This window comes from Condylura cristata, unplaced genomic scaffold (assembly GCF_000260355.1).
Source record: "Condylura cristata isolate star-nosed mole 26May11 unplaced genomic scaffold, ConCri1.0 scaffold00020, whole genome shotgun sequence".
Lineage (NCBI taxonomy): Eukaryota > Metazoa > Chordata > Mammalia > Eulipotyphla > Talpidae > Condylura > Condylura cristata.
Window position 1 is genome coordinate 9,550,405 of NW_004567121.1, and position 27,986 is coordinate 9,578,390.

The 27,986-nt window shown below is 34.1% G+C and overlaps 1 protein-coding gene across 4 annotated transcripts in view; it reads left to right on the forward strand.

Annotated features, from left to right (window-relative positions):
• Window positions 1-27,986, forward strand: part of LOC105853159 (ankyrin repeat and SOCS box protein 3) — a 102,605-nt gene that overhangs the window by 64,960 nt on the left and 9,659 nt on the right. For all 4 annotated transcript variants that reach the window (XM_004686203.2, XM_012727435.1, XM_012727433.1 and 1 more), the window contains exons 4-9: window positions 14,264-14,376; window positions 14,943-15,078; window positions 18,523-18,700; window positions 19,967-20,164; window positions 21,868-22,125; window positions 24,834-24,967. In XM_004686203.2, the coding sequence (XP_004686260.2) occupies window positions 14,264-14,376; window positions 14,943-15,078; window positions 18,523-18,700; window positions 19,967-20,164; window positions 21,868-22,125; window positions 24,834-24,967 (1,017 nt within the window). The remainder of the gene's footprint in view (window positions 1-14,263; window positions 14,377-14,942; window positions 15,079-18,522; window positions 18,701-19,966; window positions 20,165-21,867; window positions 22,126-24,833; window positions 24,968-27,986) is intronic.

Here is a 27,986-nt window from a genome sequence, read left to right on the forward strand (position 1 = left end):
AAGTTTACATTTTAACTAATATTCTACCCGCATACTTATTTTCTCCATTCTCATTTCTTTCCCCACTCCTTGCAGTTAGGTGAACACAGTAAAATATATTCTAAAAATATATTTCCAAAAATTAGATAGGAAATAGATTTTCTTTTTATTTTTCTATCTATAAAATGAGATAAATTGAAGGCTCAAATCCAACTCTGTGTGACTTCATAGAACAATTTCTGTGGGAACTGCACAGCATGAAGGTTTGGCTTTTGATAGATTGTTTTTCATTTTTTGTTCTTCTGAGTCTGCTTATTTTATGTAACCTTCAATGTTAAACATAACAGTGATGTTTAGTAAGAACAAAATGTTTGATAAATAGTGTTATGTAAGGCTGCCTATTTAAATATTTAACTGTAAAACGTATATTTTAGCTCATGTAGCATATTTTTTAACTGACACTGGTGATACATTCCACAATCGATCACACCACTATGTATTTCACTTTTTACTTGTATCTTCATGATTTTCATAGGGTTATAATGTTTTTTGAGGTGCTTAGAATTTTTAGATTTGGTATTTATATATTTAATATATATTAAACCTTATCTCAGTGTTCTTATTAGATTTTTTTCAAAAAACTGATTAATCATCTTCCCCTGAGATGGTAACTTCAACATTTTTATTTAAGGACATGTTTTTGTTATTTTTCAAAGATTTATTTTATTTATTTATGCATACAAGAAATGGGATACAGGCCAGAGGTACAGGGGGTGAGAGGATTCACCAGAGACAGAACAGGGAGCAGATCAGGCAGATCTGCTGAGGGAAGCAGTGAGACAGGAGAGGTCTGCTGCACCATGTGTGTTGTCTCCCTGTTCTGGGATTGTACTCAAATCTCATTCTGCTGTGGCTGGCAGTATTAACCCCTGAGCCACCAGGACCCCTGAGGGCATGTTAATTATTCAAAAAATGATTTTGCACTTTCTCAGATTATAATTATGGAACTAACTAAAAAGTTATATTGAAAAAGTATTAGTTTCACATTGTAATGTTTACTTTTATGTTTTTATATTATGTTGTTTCTTAAGCTTTTGAATTTAATTATATCCTTATTTTAAAAACTTATTTCTTCGAAGAATTATTTATTTATGCATAGAAGAACTGGAGTCAGGTGTTGGGGTAGTGACAGGATTCACCAGCAACAGTGTGGGGAGCTGAACAGGCAAATTTACTAAAATATACTGCTGAAGGGAGCAGTGGTGAGGGGAAACAGGAGAGGTCTGCTGTGCCTTGTGTGGGTTAAATGCTCCCTGGATGGGCTCAAGTCAGGCCATAGTGGTGTTAGCATGAGGCTTAGCCCCTGTGCCAGCAGGGAGGTGTCCCTCTGTTGTTTGAGGGTTGTGATATGGTTTCATCCCTTGTTGTAAGCATTTAGGAACTAGGTTATATGTTATATTTCTTTTTATACCTTAATAGAATTAAGTATATTTATATATCCTTTTATTTTGTTAGTCATGTTTGAATAATAGATTTAAACTTTAAACTTTTAATGATGAGCAATTCTGTATCTTTGTTTTATCCTTTTGTAACTTTTTCTCACTTTTTTTTGCTGGTATTTGCTAGTTACATCTTTTTTCATTGTCTTTGGAAATTACATTTTCATCTTTTCTGGCATCTTAATTCCTTCTAATAACACTCTGTCTTTTTTATAAAACTTCTGTGTCCCTTTTCAGAAATGTTCAATCTGTAATATTTTTTCAATTCCAATTACATTTCTATGATTGTCTTATTTTTTCCAGATTTTTTCTAAATTTCCAAACTTTCTAAATATGTGTAGATGTGTGTGTGTGTAAGTATATACTACATTGTTTCATGTCATCTAGCCATCTTTTACTTGAGGATTTATAATTGTTCCTTTTTTCAATGACTTTTAAAAATTTACAAAAAAAGGTTAATTGCAATTTCATTTTCTTTAGTTTATGACAGTATTTTTACAAAATATTAAGAGGGTGTTTTTTTCGGGGAGGGTATGTATTAACAGTTTTCTTTGTAACTCCTCCTACCCTTTTGTGCTTTTGTATGAATAAGTGCTGATTCTTTGTGATAACTCATCTGGAATAATTTGATCTGCTATTTTTGGGAAGATTTTTAATGGGAAGGAGCTAAAACCACATTTCAGATTACTAGTTTTCCTTTTGATTTAAGATTTTGAGGTGTGAGTTCAGTTAGCCATTGTTCAGCAGTCAATGGGCATAGTTATCTGTGGGAATTTGAATTGCAGCTTCTCTTCTATGGTAGTAGAGGCAGACTGCTCTTTCAAATATAAAGGTGTGTTTCTTTTTTTAGATCCAGTCTTCTGAGTTTCAGTTTTCATCTGATTCCAGAAAAATTCTTACTGCTACTCCATGAATTCTTCTCTGCTGGAAGTTTATGTTTTACATTTCACAAATTTGACAAGTTTACTTTGCTAGTTTTTCTCTGAGATATGTAGTTAAGACGTCTTTTCTCCACTTCTCACAAATACCTAAGATTAACCTTCATTTTTTGGAAGCTCTTTTACTTTTGTATTTTTATTATTATGTGATAAAGAATTTTAGCTGAATCCTAGTTTTGCTAACTAAAGAATTTCTACTTCTAATTTGCTGATTTTGGATTAATTGTTTTTGAATGCTTTATAAGAAGAGTAAGGAGAAATGTTTTGCCACATCATTAATTTTTAACATACAAAAATTCTTGATTTCAGTATTTATTAAATTTATAATAATTTAATATTCTAGTTTATGGTGAAAATAGACCTAGATGAGCTCTTCACCACGACCTCTGCCCCTGCCCAAATCATGCAGTCTCTGTTCTCTTTAGGTATCCTAGGAGGTACTACTAAAAATGTCAGTCTATCAGTGTGCTGCTTCATCAAGGTAATCTTGTTTCAGGAAGATTGTCTGCCCACCTACAGTGTGCTTAGGGACACTATTGATTTACGTTCTGTCAAAACTTTTTACCTTGTTGAGAGGGACGGTTTTCAGATTGACAGCCATTCTGTGACGTATACTGAGTAGCAAATACTGCTGTACAGTATGCCTTTGTGGATACCAAACTTTATCATTACATAGTTAAATGCAAAACTGTCAATTATAAACATTATCACCATCGGCCAGTCAATTATATATAATGTCAATTATATATAATTATAACTACTATTTCAGCTGAAAAAGAAGTGTTGTTCTTAGAAATCCTTTGGGTAAAGGATAATTTTTCCAAATATTTTTTGTTTTGTAAGAACTTATGAGTATAATGGATTGATTCTCTAAGCTATCCATAGGGAGATCATACAGCAGTATCTTCTATAGAAAGAATCCTGCTATTTGAGTGGTTCAGAAATGTGAAAATTCCAGAAAGTGGCAGAATTCAATGTTATAGTTCTAGAAGTTTAGGGAATGTATTATTGAAATCAGATGTTTTTCTTATTTCTGCTCCCTGGGAGACATGAAAAAATAAAGCATAATAAGACAGTGGAATTTTAAGTTTATTACTTTTATGACCTATGTGTAACTTCTTGAAGGTGTGCTTTTGGATATAGTCTCCAATATCTAATTGGAGTTGGCCATTATATTTCTCTCTGTCAGAAACCATGGTATATGTCAGTGGCCCTATGTAAAATTGGGTGGGTATGCACCATACCTTTTTGTTAAATTCTTAACATAAACATAATGTTTTTTTCTCATGAGGTTATGGTTTTTCTCATAAGTATATATCTTTCAGATTTTTAGTCACTGGGTATAACTTGATTATAATTTAATAATTAACAAAATTCCATACTTCAGACTGGCCAGGACACATTATATAAATCTATCTTGATAGAGAAAATGTTTTGAAATTATGTACATGTATCCTCAATGGGAATAGTTACTTTGTAACTATTCTGATTGTAAAGTTTAATTATGAAATACATAACTGAGTAATCCTGCTTATCCAGCGACATTCTTAAAATAATGAAGAGAAGATTTTATATATTTGGCAATCACATGGCCAAAGTGAAGGGTGGCAACTAATGTTTGCCATGGTTGGAATTAGAATACTTTAGTAGTTCTACTCTCTTGGGTTTCACCAAGATTCAGCTTTGGAGAAACAAACTCTGAAGTCAGATAGCCTAAATTAGCAAACTAGAAAATTCTCTTATCCCTGCAGTGTGGTGGACTTTTCTTCCTCAGCCACCAGATGTCAGTGTAACCACAGAGCCAGAGAAATACCAAGTAGATAAATGACTTAAGAACATTCTTTTTTGTTTCCTGAGAGGAAGAAATGTTACAATTAAATAATACAGTGAAAAGATTATTTTGTTTTTGAATTATATAAAAAAATTAAAGTGCTCAATAGAGAATTGAGTGCATGTAAACTTTAAAAAGCATGGATATAATTAAAAATCATATGTAAGTCAAATGTACTAACAGAATATATAGGTGAGTCCTGACATTTTCAGATGTGAGTCTGATGTGGGAACTAGAAGATAGCCTGTTGTTAAAATGTTCATTACAACCTCACTGACTGTGAGGTTTCTTATACCAAAATCTGAGCTTCAGATATTCTGAGAATATATTTCTAGCTTATAGAAGTAAAATTTGGCTTTTGGTATAAAACTTGCCTCTAACAGTTTTCAAGAAAAATAGTGATAGTGGGCAATTTTCCAAAAGAACATTTGGTAGGATAATTACACTTCTAAAAATTCCACTTTTAAAAATGTGTTCTTTAATGATGCTGCATTAAATAATAATTGTTGTTCATGGCTCCTAAATTTATTATTTAAATGTATTTAAATGTAAACATCTGTTATAGTTCTCCCAGTTGAGATCCTAATTTGAGTCATGTGGGACTATGGTCAGAAATAATAATAATTTTTAATTTTGGTCAGAAATTTTGTGTGAGTGAAAGACTGATTTCATTTCTTTTTCTACATTTCAGAAATACTTTGTTTCTAGGGTATGTTTTCTCAGATTACTTTGTTTTGCTTTTTTCTTTTTCTGTCTAATTTAGGAAATGGAAAAACTTGTTTTTTTCAAAAAGTATAAACTATCTCTATAGAAATTATTGCAGCAAAGGATATTTTCATGTCATTCTTGGTTTATTAGACTTTTGATCTTATGTTTCTTCAGTACTATAATAAGCATTGTAGGGTGGTGTTCCCACCCTAGAACTTCTATTTTTCTTTTCTGCTGTTTTAACTAGTCACCTGCTTGAATAAAGGGGAGGAAAGGCTGCTCAGGTTTTCTATTTCTTTCTGATTTGGTCTTTTTTGGTTGTATATTTCTTTGAATTTGTCCATCTTGTCTAGGTTATTTACCTTGCTAGCATACAAATGCTCATAGTAATCTCTGATGATTCTTTGAATTTTTGAGATGCTGGTTGTAGCTTCTCTTTCATTTTTGATTATTTGACTTTTTCTCTTTTATTTCATGATGCTTGCTAGAGTTGTATTTTGTTTATTTTTAAAAACAGGATTTTGGTTTCATTAATTTTTTAGACTGTCATTTTTTATTTCTATTTCATTTTGTTTCTGCTCTAATTTTTATTATTTCCTTTTTACCGGCTTTTCATGTTCATCTGTTTCTACTTCCTTAGGATGAGAGATGAACTAATTTATTTGAGCTCTTATTTTTTAATGTTGGCCTGTATTGCTTTTTACTTCTTTCTTGTAGGCTGTGTCCTCATTTTTGTCTTGAGATAATTTTTAATTTCTTTATTTTCTCATTAACCCAGTAGTCAATTCAGTAGTGTGTTGTTCATCCTCTACATATTAGAGGTTTTCCTGCTTTCTTTATGTGGTTCATTTCTAATGATACCATTGTGATCTGAGAAGACACTTGGTTGATTTCAGTTTTCACAAAGTTATTGGTACTTGTTTTGTAACACAGTGTGTGGCCAATCTTGGAGAATGTCTTATGTGCATTTGAAAAGAATGTGTACTCACCTTTTTTGGAGGGCAGTGCCTCCTAGATGTCTATTAAGCTTATATGTTCTAATTTTTTTTTATTTGTGTATACAGAACTGGGGTACAGGCCAGAGACTCAGGGGCGGTGAGAGGCTTCACCAGAGACAGAGTGGGGAGCAGAACAGGCAGATCTATGAAGTACACTGCTGAGGGGAGCAGCGGGCGGGTCAGGAGAGGTCTGCCTCGCCATGTGGTCTCCTCCGGGGCAGATGGGAATCAAACTCATGCGGAAGCGGCTTTAGATTCTCAGTGCTGTGCTTTAACCCGCTGCGCCACCAGGGAGGGCCATATGTTCTAGTTTTTTAAGGCTCTTAAGTCCCTGTGTATTTTCTGTATGGTTTATATGAAAGTATAGCGTTGAACCTGCTCCCCAACCCCATGTGTTGCTCTTGATTTCCCATATTCAGATTTGATAGTAAGTGCCAAATATATTCTGATGTGCTTTCATTTGATGAATATATATTGATGAAAGTTATGTCTTCATGATGTGTTGGTTTTAATAATTATATAATGGCCAGCCTTATCTCATGTTGCATTATAAGCTAGAAGTCTGTATTATCTGATATAAGTATGGTATCTCTGCCTTTCTTTGGGTCCCACTTGCTCCTTATCTGGAGCTCAGTTCTATGTGGTGAAGACAGAAGAAAGTTGGATTCTGTATTTTTTTTTTTTTAAAGATTAATTTATTTATTCGTACAGAACTGGGGTACAGGCCAGAGATGCGGAGGGTGAGAGGATTCACCAGAGACGGAGTGGGGTACAGAATAGGCAGATCGATGAAGTAGTCAGGAGAAGTCTGTTGCGCCATGTGGATCTCCTCCGGGGCAGGCTGGGATTGAACTCATGCGGAAATTGCTTAAGCTTCTTTGTGCAGTGCTTTAACCCGCTGCGCCACCAGGGAGGGCCCGGATTCTGTTTTTTGATCCATCTAGTTACACTGTGTCTTTTAACTAGTAAGTTCAGTACACTTACATTTAAGCTTCTAACTGAGATGTAAGGGTCTGCTCTGCCATTTTATCCTTCATTTTTACTTTTATCTGTTTCATTTATGTGGCTGTTCTTCTTTCAACTTAGATGAGAGAATTTCTTAAAGTATTTCTTGGAGGAATGGTCCAGTGTTACAACCATTTCAGCTTCTGTTTATTTGAGGACTCCTTTAGCTGGCAATTTTTGTCTTTTTAAATATTTGGTCATGTCATTTCATTTACTTATTGACCACATTATTTCCTCAGAAAAGTCAGTTGTAAGTCTGGTGTAAGGACAGGTTATCTGTTTCTTCCCCATAACTAACGTCAATATTCTTCGTTTGTCTAGAATTCATAGAAGTTTCAATATTATGCCCATTGGTACATGTCTAGTTCCATTTTGGTAACCTAGTGTTCTTTTAGTTTTAGGACTTACATATTTAGTTCTTTCTCCTTGTTTGTTTTTTCTCTTATTTCTTTGAATAACTTCTCTGACTTGTTTTCTCTTCCCCTTCTAGGATAAACATTTTTGTATTGGGTATATATACTTAATATATACTTAATTATAAAGTGTTACTTCATTTTTTCCTTCATGCTTTTTTTCTTCCACCTGGATTCTTTATGCATTACCATCTTTGAAGTCACTTATTTTTTATTATTACTATTATTATTTTTTTTAAATCACTTAATTTTTGCATAGAAGAACTGGGGTGTAGGCCAGAGGTGCTGAGGTGGGCGGGGGTGAGATGATTCACCAGGACAGAGTGGGGAACTGAATAGGCCAATCTATTGAAATTCACTGCTAAGGAGAACAGCAAGAGGCCAGGAGAGATCTGACACTAAAGGCTATGTGTTGTGTGATTCCATTTATAGCACATGAAATCTTGAGAATAAGCAAATCCATAAACATAAGATAAATGGTAATGTGCCAGAAGCTAGTAGGCAGGGTTGTGACTGTTAGTGGTTATAAGGGCTGCTCTCTCTTCAATTTGTACTTTCTCTTTCAGTCTATCTTTCTCAAGCTTTTAATATAATTTTTTAAACCTTTGCGCGTTTTCTGTGAACCTTCCCATAGTTCACTGTACCAGATAAAACTAAAACTGACAATAAAAAAGTCCTAAGAGAAGCCCTTCTTTGCTTTGAGCTTGCACACAGGGAACTACACTCTTAATCTTCTTAGAAACCCTATTGTTTGAGTATATCTATGAGTCACATCATACATCATTAAACTCTTTATAGGACTTTTTATGACTACTATTTTGAGAAATAAGCAAGATATACATTATTTTGGAGGAAATGTGAGAAGATAGAGTTTAGTAAAAGGGAAAATTTTAAACACTAAGGAGCCAGAACTTGGTTTTGAAATCACTCAGTTTCTACTGAGAGCATAAGTCTTAAATTAGGAGGACTTAAATTAAGATTTCCAAGCAAATATCAAATATGGTCTTTACCAGGAAGATTTGGTCTATAAATAAAATGTAAAAGACTTTGTTACCTGCAAAGATTCTTGTTAAAAGCTCTAAATCACCAACGATGCCTCAGAGAAGTATCTGTGTCAGAAAGCTAACCTCTGTACCCTGTTCTAATGTAGTAGCATCGTCATTGTCAGGGTCATTGTCTACTGACCCAGTCAATTTCTTTTATAGTTTTCTTATCAGAACTTACTTTATTTCTCTTTTGTGTTTGTTTAATATCTGTCTCACCTACTAGAATGGAAGTTTCATGAAGGCAAATAGTTTAGATCTAATAAGCTATAGCTTGTGCTTAAATATAGTTTCTGGCACTACTGAATAGTTTCATTAATTTTTGCAAAATCTTTAGGACATGGTCATATGGGCGATTTTATTAAAAAAAATTTTGAAAACTATTAGAACTGTTAAGTTGATTTCAGTGGCTTGCTTACAACTCCTTTTCTAATTCTTGGAACTCTTCTGCAGAACTGTCAGATATGTTTGCATGGTCATTCTTAATTTACTTAGTGTGTGAGGTCATGAACACTACAGTAACTTCTTTCAAAGCACTGTAGTTTGCTGATTTTCTGGGGTCTTTGGCTTTTGTTTTGTTTTTAAAGTAAAATTTTGGATAATATCAGCCATTATCTCTTAAAATATACATTTTCTATCTCATTACTCTTTTCCCCATTTGGGACTCCAATTACATTTATGATGGGCTGTTTAATGTTGTCCCACAAGTCCCTGATGCACCGTTGATTTTCCTTCTTCTTTTTTTTTTTCACTCATTTAGGTTGGGTGATTTATATTGATATCTTCAGATTTGCTGACTTTTAACATTTTTCCTAATCTTTTATTTATGCGTTTATTTTTCCTACTTTTAGAATTTCCTTTTTTTTCTTCAAGTTTTCTTTTTCTCTGCTGAGGTCTTCTATGTGTATATATGTATACTATGTTTGCATACACACAAACACTGAAGATCTTTTCCCTAAGTTTTAAAGGCATATTTATAATAGATACTTTAGTTAAATTGTTAAATACAATTTCTGGACCACCTCTAGGTCTGTTTCTGTTGACATCTTTCTGACTTGTATATTGGATATTGTGATAATATTTTATGGAGATTTGAATTCTGTTATCTTCCTCTGAGAAATGTTGATTTAATTTTTTTTACCTAATAGGTAAATCATTTACTGGATTATCACCTTGAACTTATTTAGCCCTAGTTTTATGCTTTGTTAGATTAGCTTTGTGGAGCATTTAAGGGATTTCCCAAGCCCTCCAACTTATGAGGCTCAGCTCATCTGTCTTTTTTCAGCTTTTTGTCAGGCTTTACTTTTTATTTATTTATTTTTTTAAGATTTATTTATTTATTCATTCAGATCTGGGGCACAGACCAGAGGTGTGGAGTGGTGAGAGGCTTCACCAGAGACAAGAGTGGGGAACTGGCAGACTGATGAAGTACACGGCTTAGGGGAGCACTGGGCAGGCGGTTCAGGAAAGGTTTGCCTCGCCATGTGGGATCACCTCTGGGGCAGGTGGGGATCAAACTCATGCTGAAGTGGGTTTAGCTTCTTAGTGCTGTGCTTTAACCTGCTGTGCCACCATGGAGGGCCCTTTGTCAGGCTTTGTTTTTGGCTTGTCAGAGCAACCCTAGAGTATGCCTTACTCTTCAGATATGGTTCTTAACATCTGAAGCTCTGCTTTTTGGGTATTTCAGGAGATGTACATGGTGTTAAAGCGATATCATTTGGTTTCACCACTCTGCTTGGGCCAAAACTTCTATAAGTTCATTGCTCCTCAGCACTGTTTGACCTCTGGTTATTTCTGGTCCATTCTTACCCTTTCACAATTCTCTGGTAAGCTTCCTCCTGCCTTGTCTATGTGTAATCCACACCTTATCCAGGGATTCTTAGACAACCTCCACACTGAGGCTTACTCTCTCCATAGCTCTCTTTTCTCTGAGGCCTTGCCCCACAGATTTCAGCTGCTTAAATTCTGTAATTTCTCCCTCTGTAGATTCAAAGGAATGCTGTATACTGCTTGAACTGTTTACTCTACTTAGAGTACTCTTTCTTCAAATAAATGTCTCTTGGAGTGATCATGGTACATAGCTCCAATTTTTCCTTTCCTCAAGAATCGTAGTCATCTGCCTCTTAGTAACAAAAAGTTGGCTTACATATTTTGTCTACTCTAAAGATAATTTATGGGAGGATGGCCAGTTTAATACTATTTATACTGCCATCTTCCCAAATGTAATGCTGAAGCCCACTCACATTGAAAAAGGAATAGATTCCTAAAAATAGAAAATCTTAGACAATTTTTTTTTTCAAAAATTTACCCTCTCGGTGATTATTGCCTATCTTCTGTCTGTAATTGGTACTGGGCATACAAGGGAGATGAGATACTTTCTTTTGTCAGGTTGCATACTGTCTTAATTTATAAGGAGGCCAATGAGTTGGAAGCTTGAGAGTGGGTTTGTATTTTTAGTAAACATTTTTAGAAGAATAACATATACTTTATGGTGGTATCCTTCTTAATCTACTTCAGTACAAAGGAAAGGCTTTGGTAGTGGATGTAAGCTCAAAATACAGTTTTCTTTTTTTTTTATGGCAGATCTATTTTTTAAAATAATATAGTAGTTTATTTTTACATCATTTTGTGCCTTTTTCCATCTTAGTTGTAATCCCCATGGGCTTTCCATCACCACATCACCTGTGTGCCATCACCATAGTCCAGTGAATTTCCCTCTCCCCACTGTTTTTGATCCCATTCCCCATTCCACCCCCATAAAATTTCTCTGGTATGTAGTTGTTCATCATCATTATTATTATTATTTTCTCCCCTAGTCCTTTATACTCCTGCTATGAGTGAAACCATCCGGTATTTTTCCTTTTCTTTCTAGCTTATTTCACTAAGCATGATCTTTTCCAGCTCCATCCATGTTGCTGCAAATGGCATATGTTTATTTTTCTTTTGGTTGCTCAATAATAATCCATGTGTATACATACCACATCTTTTTATTCCAGTCATCTACTTTTGGGCATTTGGATTGTTTCCATGTCTTTCCAGTTGTAAATCAGCAATAAACATGGGGGTGCAGGTGTCTTTTTTGAATCAGTGTTTTTGTGTATTTTGGGTAGATACCTCGGAGTAGGATTGTTGGTTCATATGGAAGCTCCATGTTTAGCAGTTTTGAGCAGCCTCCAGATAGTTTTCCATAGTGGTTGTACTAGTTTGCATTCCCACCAGTAGTGCAAGAGAGTTCCTTTTTTCCCACATCCTCGCCAACATTTGTTGTTACTAGTTGTTTTAATATGTGCCATTCTCACTGGGGTGAGGTGGTATCTTAATTGTGTTTTTAATTTGCATTTCCCTTACTACAAGTGATGTTGAACATTTTTTTATATGCTTGTTGGCCATCTGCATTTCCTCTTTGGAGAAGTGTCTTTTTAGCTCTTCTGCCCATTTTTTGATGGGGTTGTTTATTTTTGTTGAGGTTCATCAGTTCTTTGTATATTTTTGTGATCAATCCTTTGTTGCTAGTTTCGTGTGAGAAATTTTTTTTCCCAGCCTGTTTGTTTTTTGTAATGTCTCTTTTGCTGTACAGAAGCTCTTTAACTTGATGTAGCCTCATCTGTTTATCCTTTCCTTCAACTATTGTTGTGTTGGGTGCTGTATCTTGAGAGGTGTTACTGAAGTGTATGTCGTGTAGTATTTTGCCCATCTTTGCTTCCAGGTATTCAAAATACAGTTTTCTAAACCATTATTTCTTAATTGTTAATAATATAATTTACTTTATTTTGAAATAATTAGTAAGCTGTAAAAGTGCTATTTATCCGCCAATATTCACATTCTTGCCATTAGAAAATGTTTTCACTAGAGATGAAGAAGTCAGATATTTTAATATGTTCATAATATTACAAGTGAAAACAATTTTTCTCTCTGACTTCTGTAGTGTATTTAATAATCAAAAACAATTTTTTTCAACTTTAATTATAATAAGGTCAGCCTAACTCATGAAAAACAAACTTGTCTTTACTCTGCCTCATACATCACTGCTGACAACTTGATAATCTTCAACGCAGGGTCTGGTTATAGAATGATTTTTGCCAGCAATCACTGATAATAATACATGAATTGGATATGAAATAGATTTTCTTCCTTTTGTATCATGACTTCCACCCAAAATTAGAATAATTTTATATTGATTATAGAAAAATAACTTAGCTTGAAAAAACTGTTGTTCTTTCCCTGGCAAAATGTCCTTGAATGGTAATTCAAAAATAAGTTATGTTAAAGTTCTACTACAATGGTGTTACCTCAACTGTGGTAGTTTCATTTTGGTCACCTATCATGATAAGAGAATTCTTACTTCTGACAGTCCTTATAGTGGAAAGAATATGAATTCATTATACAAAATTAATATCAATGGCATATTCTTCATCTTCAGTAATAAGTAGATTTATTATTATTGTTTATAATTTTAAGTATTTTGTCATCTCCTTTGTTTAATTCCATTAACATTTTTCAAGCATAATCTTCATCCAAGTATCTATTTTCTAATTTTTGACTGAGAGTTGTTCATTCTTTCTTCTTGCTCCCTATTATAGTAGAAGATAGAGATAACTTTGTTTGAAATCTTGTTTGTTTTTCAAACTTCTTTACCAAGCACCTTCTTACACCTGTCTTCTCTTTCTTCTTATAGTTATATTTTCCTACATTTACAATACAAAAAGTAATTATAATAACCTTATACCTGTAATATTCACAGTATCCTGTATTTGCTAATGATGTGTGTGTGTACATCTTTTTTTTTCTTCGTAATATATAATTCTCTTTTCACATTTTAGCATTTCATTAGCTGTGCTTATTAATTCTTCAGAATTACTGCCAGCTTCATAGCAAAGTTTTGTAGTAGATAACATTTGGACAGTTTAGCCCCACTTCTTGTTACATCAATTTAATATCATTATAACAATTTCATCCTCCTGGGTAAGGTTTATAAACTGTTTTATATATATATATATATAAACTTATATATATATATATATAAATTTACATATATTAAGTAACACATAATCTTGTGCTAGTGTTGTTGGATAGGTAAAAGAAAGTCATTTTTTGGGGGAAATTAGTAAAAGCATGCATAATTCTTTAGTTTCTGCAGTAATACAAAATACTGTTTCAGAGGATCTTTTGTAGCAACAACTTGGGAATTATTAATCCTCATACTATAAGTAATACACATTTTTTTTTTTAAACAACACTCAAGTTTATCTGGAATCCTGTTTTTTTTTTGTTTTGTTTTGTTTTTGAAATAAGCAAGATTTTACTATACTTTCATTGCTTGATACAAGAACATTTTAATAATTATTTACAATAGTTAAAAAAACAAATTAAGGTACATTGTGAGAGCACTTACAATATTGCCCTTTCAGTTTGTCTGCTGGTGACTTGTGATGAAATAATAATTGTAGAAAATCTTCCAATACTTTAGAGACTGTCCAGTTTGATGCTGTTTCTTCTGAACTTTTATTCTAACCCTCTCCTATCCAGTTTCATTTTAAACAAAATAGAAGCATACTGTCTCATTATCAGAGAAAATAAGTCTCTTGCTTCCATTTCCTCTGTATCTTTAAAACTGAATTGAAGATAATTTTGTTTTCTATACAAAATGGATGTGTATGTTAATTGGGTTGGGCTAAAACAGTTGTAATAAATGTTTTGGAATTGCAAAATAAATGTTTTGAAACTTTGATAAGAATGATCAGAGCGTTGTGAGTTCTGAGGTGAATAAGTGATGAAAACATTACCAAAGTGTCCAGTCATACAAGCATGCCTTTTTGCTGAAAGTCATTTTTTTGACTTCTGTCTTGCAGCTGTTGAAAATGGACAGATAGATGTATTAAGGCTGTTGCTTCGACGTGGAGCAAATGTTAATGGGTCCCATTCTATGTGTGGATGGAATGCCTTGCACCAGGCTGCTTTTCAGGTAACCTCTGAATTTATTATTTCATTTCCATGTAAATTGTGTGTTTTGCCCTTTTAAAATGACAGTTCTATACAGTTTTTGCTTCCTACTTGCATGTGATTTATGATGTTTAGCGCAGTACAGAAAAGCCAGTCTAAATGCTAATGATCATTCTGAATAAGCCAACTGCTCTAGTAGTTCTAGCAGTTTTGGACTGTAGGGATTATGAATTTTAAGTATATTAAGAGGACATCAGATATTTGGGATTTAAATTGATAATGAACAATAACTTATTTTATTTAAAGAATATTTAAAGGCTGTCATCACTCCTTAGACTAACAAACTAATTTTGCAGGATTTTTAAATGGATTGGGATTCCTAGAAATTTGTGTTTCATATGTACATTTAATGGGCTCGATGAATGTATAGAATAACTTGGTTATTTAACATTTTCATCCCATCCTAAACTATACTTACAAAGAAAATTTATCTTTAGTATGGATTAAAAAATAAAGTCCAAAACAAGAAAAGAGATAGCATCTATTTTCTTTGTTTTCTCTTATTTAAATAATGAATCTGTGCTTTAGGAAAATGCTGAAATCATAAAATTGCTTCTTAAAAAAGGAGCCAATAAAGAATGCCAAGATGACTTTGGAATCACACCTTTATTTGTGGCTGCTGAGTATGGCAAGCTTGAAAGCTTGAACATTCTTATTTCATCAGGTAAACTTACTGTTAAGATGAGTTTTAACTTTGTGACTTCATAGGGAGAATAATTCTTGACCAGATATAAATCAGGTTTTGAAATTTATGGTTGTATGTTAGTGGGAAACAAGAATACATATAACAAGTTGATTTATAAGCTTGCTTACTAAGTGTCTATTACCAACATAATAGAATGCCCAGCTACTAATTTATCTGAGCAGGAATATAATGATCCATCACTAAACCAGGCTATTGACAAGTTGAGTGATGGGGCTGTTCTTTCTAATAGGGATCTGAGAAGGCCCAACTCTCTAAGGTAGAAGGCTAGTTTAGGTTTAATTAATTTGTTAGGTAATTATTTTGTGTATTAAGTCTTTGAATTATCTGTTTTAATCAGTTGTGTGATTATTTAAATGGGTTTATTCAAAATATGTTATAATTTATTATGTTAATAATAACATAAACCTGGTAAACATTTCTCCATGACAACCAGTACAGATTCAGCATTGCCAGGGAAGATAATGTTGACATGGTATTCTTGCTCTGTCATTTCTGTGATCACAAATATTTATTATGTAATGACTTTTAAATTCCTCTGAACGCTGTGTTTGCATTCATCCTGCTTACCTGAAGAAACATGAATAGTTAAGCAGAAAGGAAATGCCACCATATTTGCTTACAGGCAAATTTAACACTTCAACACTCGGCTTTTTAGGCATCTTCTACATTATTTAGACTTAATAAATTATACTAAACAAAGTTTGTTTGCTAAGCAAGGCATGTGTATTTTTTTTTCTTTCATACAAACCTTTGCAAAACTCAAGTTCAAGTGAGAAATAAAACACAAAATTAAATAATTAAGGCATCCTTACCTTGAATTTATTAAACTCAGAGTTTAATCGCCAAAGTCATTTATTTGGATGTGTATGTTTTTGACCAAGAATCCCAGACCCTGAGTGTTTCTATGCTTTTTCAAAGATCTAGAAAGTATTTTCTCACAAACTGTAGTCTTGGACTGAAACCTTCTGACTTCTTGTCTTCCTTCTACTACATTGCTGAGGACAGTCCTAATTCTTTCTTTTTTAACATTTAAGTGAACTAACATTGATCCTGAGTCTTTTTATTAATTCCAGTTCCACAATAAGTTAATATTAGAATATATAATATTAGAATATATAATTAGCATTCAGAATAAAATAGTTTAATTATATTTGATTTACCTCATGCCCATCTGGTCTTCTAGACTACTAACCTCTTGTTTTGTTTTGTTTAGCTCTTTTCCCCCCTTTATCCTCTATGAATAGTTGTTTAGTTCTTTCCCCCCCTTTATCCTCTATGAATAGTTACAAAGAGAAAATTGAAAAGGTGTATAGTTTTGTTTATAATATAACTTATGTTTTTGACTCCTAAAATGACTTTTTTTTTTGAAGGTTGTAAGACTTGATTCATTATACAAACTATTAAAGCTAAAAACTTTCAATCCTTGGAAAGTCCATGAGTACCGTAAACAAACAAGCAAAATCTGTTTTAAAATATGCTAACAATTCACCAATCTATCTTTTTAAAAATTTTTTAAAAGATTTATTTATTTGTGCATACAGAACTGGGGTACAGGTTAGAGGCTCAGGGGTGGCGAGAGGCTTCACCAGAGACAGAGTGGGGAGCAGAACAGGCAGATCTACGAAGTACACTGCTGAGGGGAGCAGCGGGTTGGTCAGGGGAGGTCTGCCACACCATGTGGTCACCTCCGGGGCAGGCGGGAATCGAACTCATGTGGAAGTGGCTTTAGCTTCTCAGTACTGTGCTTTAACCTGCTGCGCCACCAGGGAGGGCCCTTAAAAATTTTTTAAAAAACATTTATTTACTTATGCATACAGAACTGGGGTACAGGCCAGAGGTGCAGGGGCGGTGAAAAGCTTCACCAGATACTAAGTAGAACAGAAACATCAATGAAGTACACTGCTGAGGGGAGCAGCAGGCAGACCAGGAGACATCTGCCTCAACATGAGGGTCACCTCTGGATCGGGGATCAAACTTTGACTGAAGCAGCTGCAGCTAGCGTGCAGTGTTGTGCTCTACCCCGCTTCACCACCAAGGAGGACCTCTGTCTTTTTTTTTTTTTTTTAAAGTGACTGTTCTGTCATTGAATTATCTTTCATTTTCCTGATTTCTCAACATGTAATCTTACAGATTGGTTCCTTACTCTGCTTGATATTTCGAAATTGTCAAAATTAAACATTGCTAAAATCACTAAGTTAAGTATATTTCTTTCTTAGTGTTTTTTCTGAGATCAACAGTAGGTGAAGCATCTATCTTGTATAAATCAAGAAGATGCTGCTTGTCTGCATATGTTGAATATCAAGTTAAAATTTCTGAATATTCCATAAACTCTTTAACCATTTGTATTCTGCATAGTGTTGACACGTCATGGAACTTTGTTTTATAAAATATGCACTTAATGGAACATCTATTTAAATGTGTCAAATATTTCTTTTTAAGGATTAAAAAAAATTTTTTTTATTTATACAATCAGAACTGGGATAAAGGCCAAATGTGTGGCGGTTGAGAGGACTCACTAGAGACAGAGTGGGGAGCAGAACAGGCAGATGTACTGAAATACACTGCTGAGGGGTGCAGCGGGTGGGTCAGGAGAGGTCTGCCACACTATGTAGGTCACCTCCCCTGCTGGGGATTGACCTTGTGCTGCAGTTACTGCAGCAGCCTCATAGTCTCATAGTGCTGTGCCTTAACCCATTGTGCCACCAGGCAAGGCCCTAAATGTGTTAAATATTTAACATATTATTTGTCAGTGAGAAATTTTATGGAAGTCTGCTATTTTTAGTACCTTCCAAAATTTGAGGTTATTTTCAATGTTTCAAATCTTTATATATGGCTGCCTAAACATGTTAGATTTATGCTTTTTAAAAACCAACTCAGGAACCTATTTAAATAGATGTTTTATTTTTTATTGTAAGCTCTGTCATGCAGTGGTCATGATGAAAAGGGATGTAAGAAAGTATGTTCTTAATGTTAGCTTGAAGACTAGCTCTTATATATGTCATACCTACCTGAAGTTGTTTTCACAAATCTTAGTGTGAATCATTTAGTGACATTAGTAAAGTCTCACAGGTTAGTATTTTTAACATTTTGTACCCACGTAGTGCTTGCTGAGGAGGAATTGGAATGAAATGAATCCTTCATTGAGTAAGATTTTTGTTTTAGCTTAAAAATGAATTATGAAATATTCATCACTTGTTTTCTTACTTGGATGAAAATAAAAATAAATGGTACTCAGTAGTTAGGAAAAATCATTGTTTACACAGCAATATCCACTGAGGGGGAAATACTGTGTTATGAAACTCATTTATGGCAGTTACTTTGAAATTTATATTAAATGTATGTGTGTATGTATGTATTTGCATAAATGAAGATTTTTTTCTTTAATGTTTTATTTTTTATTAGGTGCAAATGTCAATTGTCAAGCTTTGGACAAAGCTACTCCCTTGTTCATTGCTGCTCAAGAGGGCCATACAGAATGTGTGGAGCTTTTGCTGTCCAGTGGGGCAGACCCTAATCTTTACTGTAATGAGGACTACTGGCAGTTACCTATTCATGCAGCTGCACAAATGGGCCATACAAAGTAAGTGATAAAAACAGAAAATTAAAATGGTCTCATGAATAAAGGGCTTAATAAGGAATAAATTTTCTGGGCCAGACCTTTCACCTCCAGGCAAAATCTTGGCATTTCCTTCATTAGCATTCTGCTAGGTGACAAGATTTACCTCTCATGTCCCCCCCTCCCTTATATCCCCTCCACGCCACCCATGCTATCCCTAGCTCTTCTTAGTCTTGCACCTTCCTAGTGTGAGGCATTGTGACTAGGGAGAGAATAACCTTATGGGCCTTCTCAGAGTGTTGTCTTCTGTATATATATTTTTTAAATATGTGCCATTCTCATTGGTGTGAGGTGGTATCTCATTGTGGTTTTGGTTTGCATTTCCCTGATTACAAGTGATATTGAACATCTTTTCCATATACCTGTTGGCCATTTGCATTTCCTCATTGAAGAATTGTCTTTTTAGTTCTTAGGCCCACTTTTGACTGGATTGTTTATTTTGTTTTTGTTGAGTCTAGTCACCCCTTTGTAGATCTTTGTGATCAGACCCTCATGAGTAATATTGTGTGCAAAAAATTTTCTCACAATCAGTAGGTTATCTCTTTGTTTTGGTTAATGACTTTATAATTTGATGTTGCCCCAGCTGTTCATCTTTTCCTAAAAGTGAAATATTTTAATTAAAAATAGTGAGATGGTCATTATTTTATTATGTAATAGAAAACATTCTGCAATTTGGTCAGTATGCCACTAGGTGGAATGGTATTTTACTGCTATTTCATAAAAAATCTTTGTTGTAAGATATTTGTGTGTTGAGTATAATTTTTCCAACCCTTAGAAAAATTAAAAACATTTACACTCAGGAGACATTAAGTATATCCCTTATATTAGCAAAATACTTTTTTTGCTAAAAAAAAAATGTACAAGGAATACAGAAAATTTTCTTTAAATTAATGAGTAGATGGTTCTTAAAATATGTTGCAGGGCTTCGCAGGTTGTATAGAGCTCCTGCTAGCCATTGCCACATGAGTTCCATTCTCCTCCATTGCGCTGACCCACATGACGTGGCAGACTTCTCCTGTCTTGCCCACTGCTTCCCTCAGCAGTATATTTTAGTTTATCCATCTGTTCTGCTCCCCGCTCTGACTCTGATGAATCCTCTGACCTCCTGCACCGCTGGCATGAACCCCAGTTCTTGTAAAAATAAATGAATAAAAATATAAAGCCTAAAAAAAAATCTATATGTGGTTATAAAGATGTTATACTCATGTGCTGTAACTTGTGCATTTGCAGAATCTTGGATTTGTTGATACCACTTACTAACCGGGTCTGTGATACTGGACCAGACAAAGTGAGCCCTGTGTACTCAGCAGTGTTTGGGGGACATGAAGAATGCCTGGAGATGTTACTCCAGTGTGGCTACAGCCCAGATGCACAAACATGTCTTGTCTTTGGTTTCAGTTCTCCCATGTGTATGGCTTTCCAAAAGGAGTATGTATATTCTTTTTTTCTTTTCTGCTATATGTAGATATATATATATTTTTTTTTTTTTGTAGATATATTTTTAAGTGAAAATTATTTTTGTTTGTTGAAGTGAAAAACATTCCATATAGCAATACCTTTCTTTTTTGTAATGAGCAGGGCTACATTGCTAATTTAAATACAAAAATTCCAGACAACAGAAAACTCCTTGGTATACCTTGGGATACACAAAGAATAATAAAATTGTGTCAATATTTTCACGTTTATTTCCTTCCCTCTTTGGATCTGGATTCTGTTTCTAGAGTGCAGCTATTTTAAGGTATACTTTCAGTGCATTAAAGTAAATGAAGGAATCTTCTGATACCCGTGGCAAGATTGAAGACAAACTGTCAGTTGCATGATGAGTATGATGTAGGGACCTAACATACAGCATGATGACTACAGTTAATACACTGTATTAAATATTTGAAATTTGCTAAGTTAATGCTTACATGCTCTCACCAAAAAAATAAGGAAAAAAAAATGTGAGGTGATGGATGTGTTAATTAACTAACTGTGTATGTATAGCAAGTCATCAGGTTGGACACTTTAAGTAACTTACTATTTTATTTGTCAGTTATACCACAATAAAACTAGGGGGAATTAAAAATTGCTTTATTAAGTAAAATTTTGACTATGTATCAGGTACATACCATTTGAAATTTATTTTTAGAAGACGTGCTGTCAGTTTAAAAATTAAACTTTAGTTTTGTTGCTGCAGTTATGTTTTTAATGTATTTTTAATGTATAGCATTTACGTGAGTCAGTGTCTTTTAAGTCTTCCAAATATTTATTTTGCTAGTCTGTCATGACTTTGTGGAGTAGATTAAATGAAAAAATATTGGTGCTTCATTAGTTGCTGCCTAATACTTGTTTATAATACTAAGATTTTACCTGAGTAATAATGTGGCTGTGTGGGGGAAAAAAAGCCATATTGAGTAATATCTATGGTCCATCCAACAATGGAATAAGTTGTCCACATAGACATTGCTGTTCTTTTATTTAAAAAATTCCTCTTAATATACTTATTTATATACATATTTTACATCATTGTTTATTTTTGTACAGTGTTTGATTTTTCCTCTTACGAGTAGTCCCCATCAAATTCCCACCACCACAGACAGGTGTGGGTCACTTGTGAACCCTCACCGTAGTCTGTTATGCTCTTTCTGATCCATCTTGATGCCTTTTTGTCCCTTTCTCCTGCTGAATGTTTAGTTTGCCTCTATTTTTGTCCTTTTAAAAAAAAAATAGTTTGCCTCTAGTTAGTTTTATCACTTTTTCCCCGCTAGTTCCCTGTTTGGTTCCCCTATGTTCCTCCTACAAGTAAAAACCATCCAATATTTTTCTTTTCCTTAACTTACTTCACTAAGCATAATCCCTTCCAGCTCCATCTATGTTGCTACAGATGGCATGAGTTTATCTTTTTGATTGAATAGTATTCTCTTGTGTATACATAGCACATCTTCTTGACCCAGTCATCTGTTTTGATTGTTTCTGTATCTTACCTATTGTGAATAGTGCTGCAGGTGTCCTTTTGAATTAATGATTTTGTGTACTTTGGTAAAAACCATCTATTACTACATTTACTGCAGCTGTAGGTACTAGTAACGATTTGTAAGAAATTATGTTTTATATAAAAGTCTAACTTATTAATTTTTTTCGTGGTGGAGCTGTGAATTCTTTGGAATTGTGAATATTCTTTTGAAATACGGCGCCCAACTAAATGAACTTCATCTGGCGTACTGCCTAAAGTATGAGAAGTTTACAGTATTTCGCTACTTTTTGAAGAAAGGTTGCCCGCTGGCATCGTGGAACCATATGTCTGAGTTTATAAATCATGCAGTTAAAGCACAGACAAAATACAAAGAATGGTTACCATCTCTTTTGCTTGCTGGATTTGACCCAGTGAATATACTCTGCAGTACTTGGTAAGAAGTCCTACCATTGTGGACCTTGTACCTTTTTAGTGAACATTCTGTGTAACTTTCTTCAGTTTCTTGAATTTCCTGTGTTGGGGGGGGAAGGATAGTTGTCTTCTGATTCTGATGATGGGCTTGAGGGGAACATTTCCGTAGGGGGACTAGTATTAGTGAGACTGTATTGTGACTCCAGTTTGTGTTTTTACCTACTGAGCTATGTTGCCTTAACCCTGTATATCCACAGGGATTTGGTAGTTGCCTAACTTGGTGATCTTGCCCCTTCTTACTCTCAAATTAGGAAGAACTTCTGCAGAAAAAAATAAAAAGTTAAACATTGCCACTTCTTTTCCTTCTCAACACACTTCATGTGCTGATGGAAGTAGAGGGAATTTTTAGCTTTATTCTGCTAGAAAACTGGGTAAAATATATGCTTCCCTTTCCTCATGTGAATAGTCCATTTGAGAATTTTTGTGGTAATGAGTCATTGGGTATGTGCTATATTTTCTGGATGTGTTAGGATAGGAAGGAGATAAGAAACAGTAAGTTATAAATAATTTTTCAAGTAAACTGTAAGCTTTGAGCTAACTGAATTGAGACTGTCTCTCTGAAGGAGTAACTTAGTCACTTTATATTCATTAGAAAAATTACAATGGAAAATTTCACTACAGCAGTGAAAATGCTTATTAACATGGTCAAATTTTTGTGCACCAGTCTTTTATTGAATGAATAACAACAGTGTGAGTGCTGAATATGATAAATATTTTGCTTTCTTTGATCAAGTTTACATTCAGAGAGCCGTTATAAGAAAAATCTCCTATAAAAATTCTAATACGTTGTTAAAGTGGATTTTGCTTATATCTTATTTATATCACATGCAAGTCTGATGCTTAATCTTAGTCATGTAAATTATAAATATCTTTCCTAGGTATTGCTTGTCTTAAACAGTTTTAAAAATGTATCTGGCTGAATAATTGCCTGTCACAATTTAATCTACAAAGTTGAAATATTTTTTCAAGTTTAAATGCAAGTCTAGCCTCACCCCCAATGTAATCGGCAAATAATAGAAAGTAAATGTCATCTCTGCATTTAGTTGATTAACTGTCACTTGTTTGATTGTACAATTGCTTTGTACAATGTAATGGCTGATGTAGTACAGTAGCAATACATTTTTTAGGGGCATTATCAGCATTGGTACAATAAACTCACCATTATATTAACTAGAATTGTGTAAACAGATTTGTTTCTTGTGTGTATGTTTAGATAACTGCATAAAAATGACTGTATGTTTGGTTATAGTAAGACTTAAAGGAGAAAAATGAAACCATTAAGAAAGAAGTAAAAACCAAATAACCTTTCATGTGGGGCTCCTAGAAAGTCAAGTAGATTGCCTTTGAATTTTTTTTATCATTTTACTTACTCCTATTTCCTGATAAGTTATGATTTCACTGAGAGCTTCCCTAGAAGGAAAATGTTTTCCAAAGCTGTTTGTACTACACTTACAGTTCTTCTTCATACATATTTGCATATTCTAGAAGTAAGAGTTTGGGAAGTAATTTTCATGCTCTTTAATCTGCCATTCAATGATACTTTGAAATTGTCTTTGAGATGACTGGTATAGGGTTAAATTTAGTTTCTTTCCTTTCCTTCTGTTTATTTCTTTTTTAGTTCTTGCTTAAGAATGTCTTCAGAAAAACAATCTTGAAATGATTGTCTATTTTTGAAGTAATTATCAAACACCCTAATCATTTCATTTTTCTTCAAATAATGTGATGATAGGAGGGAGTCTCTGAATACAGGATGGGTAATCTTGTTAGATCTTAGAATTCTCTCTAAACTTTGACTATATTTCATGTGTACAGTGTTATGGGATCTATTAGATAGCTAATTTTGGCAATTTCAAATAATTATATATCACTTTATAGGTTTAAAAGTATACTTAGCTTATTATCTCATATTATTTTCACAGATAGTTCACTGAAATAGATAGGTTAAATGTTATTCTCATTTTAGAGACCAGAGTCAAGGGATTCCAGAATTTAGGTTGAAGTATAGAGGTTGTACTGGAAATCAGAACTTTTTGTGGACTAATGCTCTTTCATTTAGGATTCAAGTTTTTATAAAACTAGGGAAAGTCTTCTTTGGATGCTGGGAAATCTGACATGATATTGAAAAATTAGAGGGAAAACTGTCTTGGACACCTTGTTTTAGTTCTTAAAAGGCATGGCTACTCTAGTGTATTCTTTAGAGCTGTATGTCTGTGGGAGTTAGGCGGAAACAAACTATCCCCCAGTTTAGTGCTATCTTTTGGTGTTTGGAGTTTACCCTTTCAGAACTATCAGGTATGTGTCTGTGAGGATAGCCAGTCAGGATTTGGCAAGGTGGGCTAGTTGAGAGGAGATAGTGGCCAATCTACTGCTGACATTGGTTTTGCTTACCACTGCTACTGGGGAATTGCAAGGAATCTTCCTTCTCTGTACAAGAGTAGAGATTCCTTTTGTTATCTTTTAGACAACTACACACAGTTAATTGGTTTCTTATAGGAACCATTGATGAGTATTTATATACACTGAACTTTACTCGTTGCATTAATATTTTCTGGTTTCCAGATTTCTGTCTTTACATTAAGATGTTGTAAGAGTAGATATGTGGTGTTTGTTTCCAGGGTCAACACTTACATATTTGTGTCTAATGGTGTGTTAACATCTCACTAATTTTAGGATTGACTTAGTCAGTGATGACATCCTTGTCTTCACATTGGAGTTTACTAATTGGAGGAGACTTCCTCTAAATGTTGAAAAGATGCTCTCTGTTCGTGCCTCAAACTCCTCTTCGGTGCTACAGCAACATATTGGTAAGAAAATGCCATTTTTAAATTTTCCAACTTTTTATCTCTTCCTTGTTTAGCTGTATTGTAATTTTAGGTGGTGTGTTCAGAGAATGTATATTAAATTGGGTACCATTTACATTTCCTTTCTGTGGGGAAGACTAGGACTGTGTATAGTCATAGTCATTTTTTTTTTTTCAGCACAAATCATCTGACTTTGGAAGTTTAGCCTAAGGAACATAAATAGAAAAGGAACTGTTATTAATATTTGAATGTAATGATACCTCTTTGTTTTAAATAAGAATTATATGAACAATAGTGAGTCCTAAAAACTTTGTTAGTGAATATTTAGTTCATAGTCAGAAAAACGCTGAACTTAATTTTCTCTTTGGTGTGTATATGGATTTGTGTTCTTCCTTTAATATTTTATCCTGTAAAAAAGGAAATATTATTGTCCTTTATTTATACTTGTCCTTACTGATTTTATGCCAGTGGTTGGTATGATATAACAGTGGAGGTAAGTTGTAGAAGAAAATTCTGTGATGTAATCACTATTTTAAATGATTATCCTCACTTACCTTTACTTATTAAAAATTTTTTAAACTGGTTAAAAAAATTAAAGATCACTCAGTAGAAGGTATTACACTAGGAAAAAGCCTAAGTATATTATATGCAAAGTATTCCTATTCATCTTTATTCTACTTTATTTTACTAATCAAATTATGTCTTAAATTAAAAAAATTATTTCCTCACTGATATTATACTTGAAATGTAATTTTTCATAAAACATGTTGATAGGTTTTAACAAGTGAGCTTATGCATATGTAGGACTGTATCTAATTTTTTTAAAAAAAGATTTATTTATTTATGCATACAGAATTGGGGTACAGGCCAGAGGTGTGGGGATGGTGAGAGGATTCACCCAAGACAGAGTAGGGAGTAGAACAGGCAGACTGACAAAGTACGCTGCTGAGGGGAGCAGCGGGTAGGTCAGGAGAGGTCTGTAGTGCCATGTGGGTCACCTCTGGGGTGGGGATGGAACTCATGCTGAAATGGCTTTAGCTTCCTAGTTCTGTGCTTTAACCACTGCACCACCAGGGAGGGCCCTGTATCTAATTTTTGGGAAAATTACATTTAAGTTAATTTTTTTTTTCAACCAAAAACAGTCAGGAAAATGCATTCTTGAACTGAGTGTATTCTAAACTGTTAGAGGTTTCTGTTGAAGCTAGAAAATACCTGTTTATAGCGTCTCTGAGCCATCTAGTACAATATTTCCTTAATGATAATGTTGGAAAAACTCACTTGCATGTAATTCTTAGTGTTGAGAATTGCATCTGCTTTTACTAATTATGTATTTGCAGCAGAAGAGAACATATATCTATTCAGAACAGATAGAATATGGAACAATGAACTTGGGAACAAAAAGTCAAAACAGGGAAGCATATGCCAAATGGGAAAATTATCGCAGTGTATCAATTAGTAAAGATATGTGAGAGTTTACTCTGAAGACTTTAACATATGGCAGGTTGGTCCAGATGAAGGTAAAAACTGTGCCTGAGTTCATTACCCTACAGTAGACTAAATCCATCAAGGGGCTCTTGTTTAATTAGGCAGTAGGTAGAACTTGTGTAGGGTAATAATCACCATCTCTTAAGAGGACTTTATTTTGGCTAAGAATTGCTGAAGTCTTTAGCAGAGATGTTAATATAGCTTATGCTTTTCTGATGTATTTCTCTAGTTAATATCACTTTTCTTGGTTCCAGGCCCATATTTCCAACAAACTTTTGGATGTCTCCATGTGGTACCCTACAGTGGGCCGTAGCCAAAACTTGAAATTATCATTTTCCCTATAAATCCAGCTGTTCTTTTTCCCCCCTAACATTCTTTTTAGATCCTACAGATACCTTGCACTTGGTTAACATTCTCCTTTTCTTATCCCTTTCCTCCCTAAGGAAGTAGCAGCTTGCCTTGGTAGTTTATGAATCAAAAAAAAGTTAGTCAAGTGGTTTGGAGATAGGGTGGTGGGAGAGTACTTGTTCACAAGAAAGTAAATCATCCCAGGCAGCTGTTTGTTGTTTCTTTTCATCCATAACAGTAGTGACTCTGTACACAAACCATTTTGGAGCACTTTCCCCCAACACCTCCATTTTTTGCAGTATCTGGAGACATTTTTTCATTTTACAGTTGGTAGGGGTGCTAGATGTAGAGGCCAAGGAAATTGTTAACCCTCCTATAGTATGTAAGCTAAGCCCCCCAACAAAGAATTATATGACCCCAAATGTCAATAGTGCTTCATCCACACTGACTCTTAAAGACTTTTTGATACTATACTGAAAATGCTTTCTAACTTTCTTCTTAGTGCAGTCTACTTAGAAAATGCTGTGTTCTTCCTCTTTGTTATATTGGTCTCTTAGTGGTTTCTCTTCGGCAGATAGTGGGAGCCATTATATTCCTTTAATGTATGGCTTGAAGGAAAAGATAGTAGCCCAAGTTTCAAATAAAGTTATGATTCTTTTCTGTAGCTCAAGGGTTTCTCAGTGCACATAACTCCCCCGTTTTCTTTGATTGTCACAACATATTGGTCATCTCTACTCTTTCCTTGTTTATTTGGATGTTGGAATACAGCATTTCTAGTAAGCAGAGCTTGGCTGCATTTTTGATACCACAGGAATGAACCCAGAAAGACAACTCTTTGAGTGCCTCTACAAGAGGAATGTTCTCTAATAACATCTTGGTATTAACAATTGCCTGGTAACTGTCTATATTTAGTTGTTTTTGAAACAATGTTTTTGCAGGTTTACCTATACTACAGATATCCTAGATAATATCCGCTCTCTAGCTTCTTTGGGTATACCAGTGTCTATCCTGAGGGAAAGATTTTCTTTTTTCCTTTTTTCCCCTGAAATTCTTTTTAGGTCCTGAAGATACCTTGTGGTTGGTCATCATTCTCCTTTTCTTATCCCTTTCTTCCCTAAAGAAGTAGCAGCTTGCCTTGGTAATTTATGAGTCCAAAAAATAAATAAATAAATAAATAAATAAATAAATA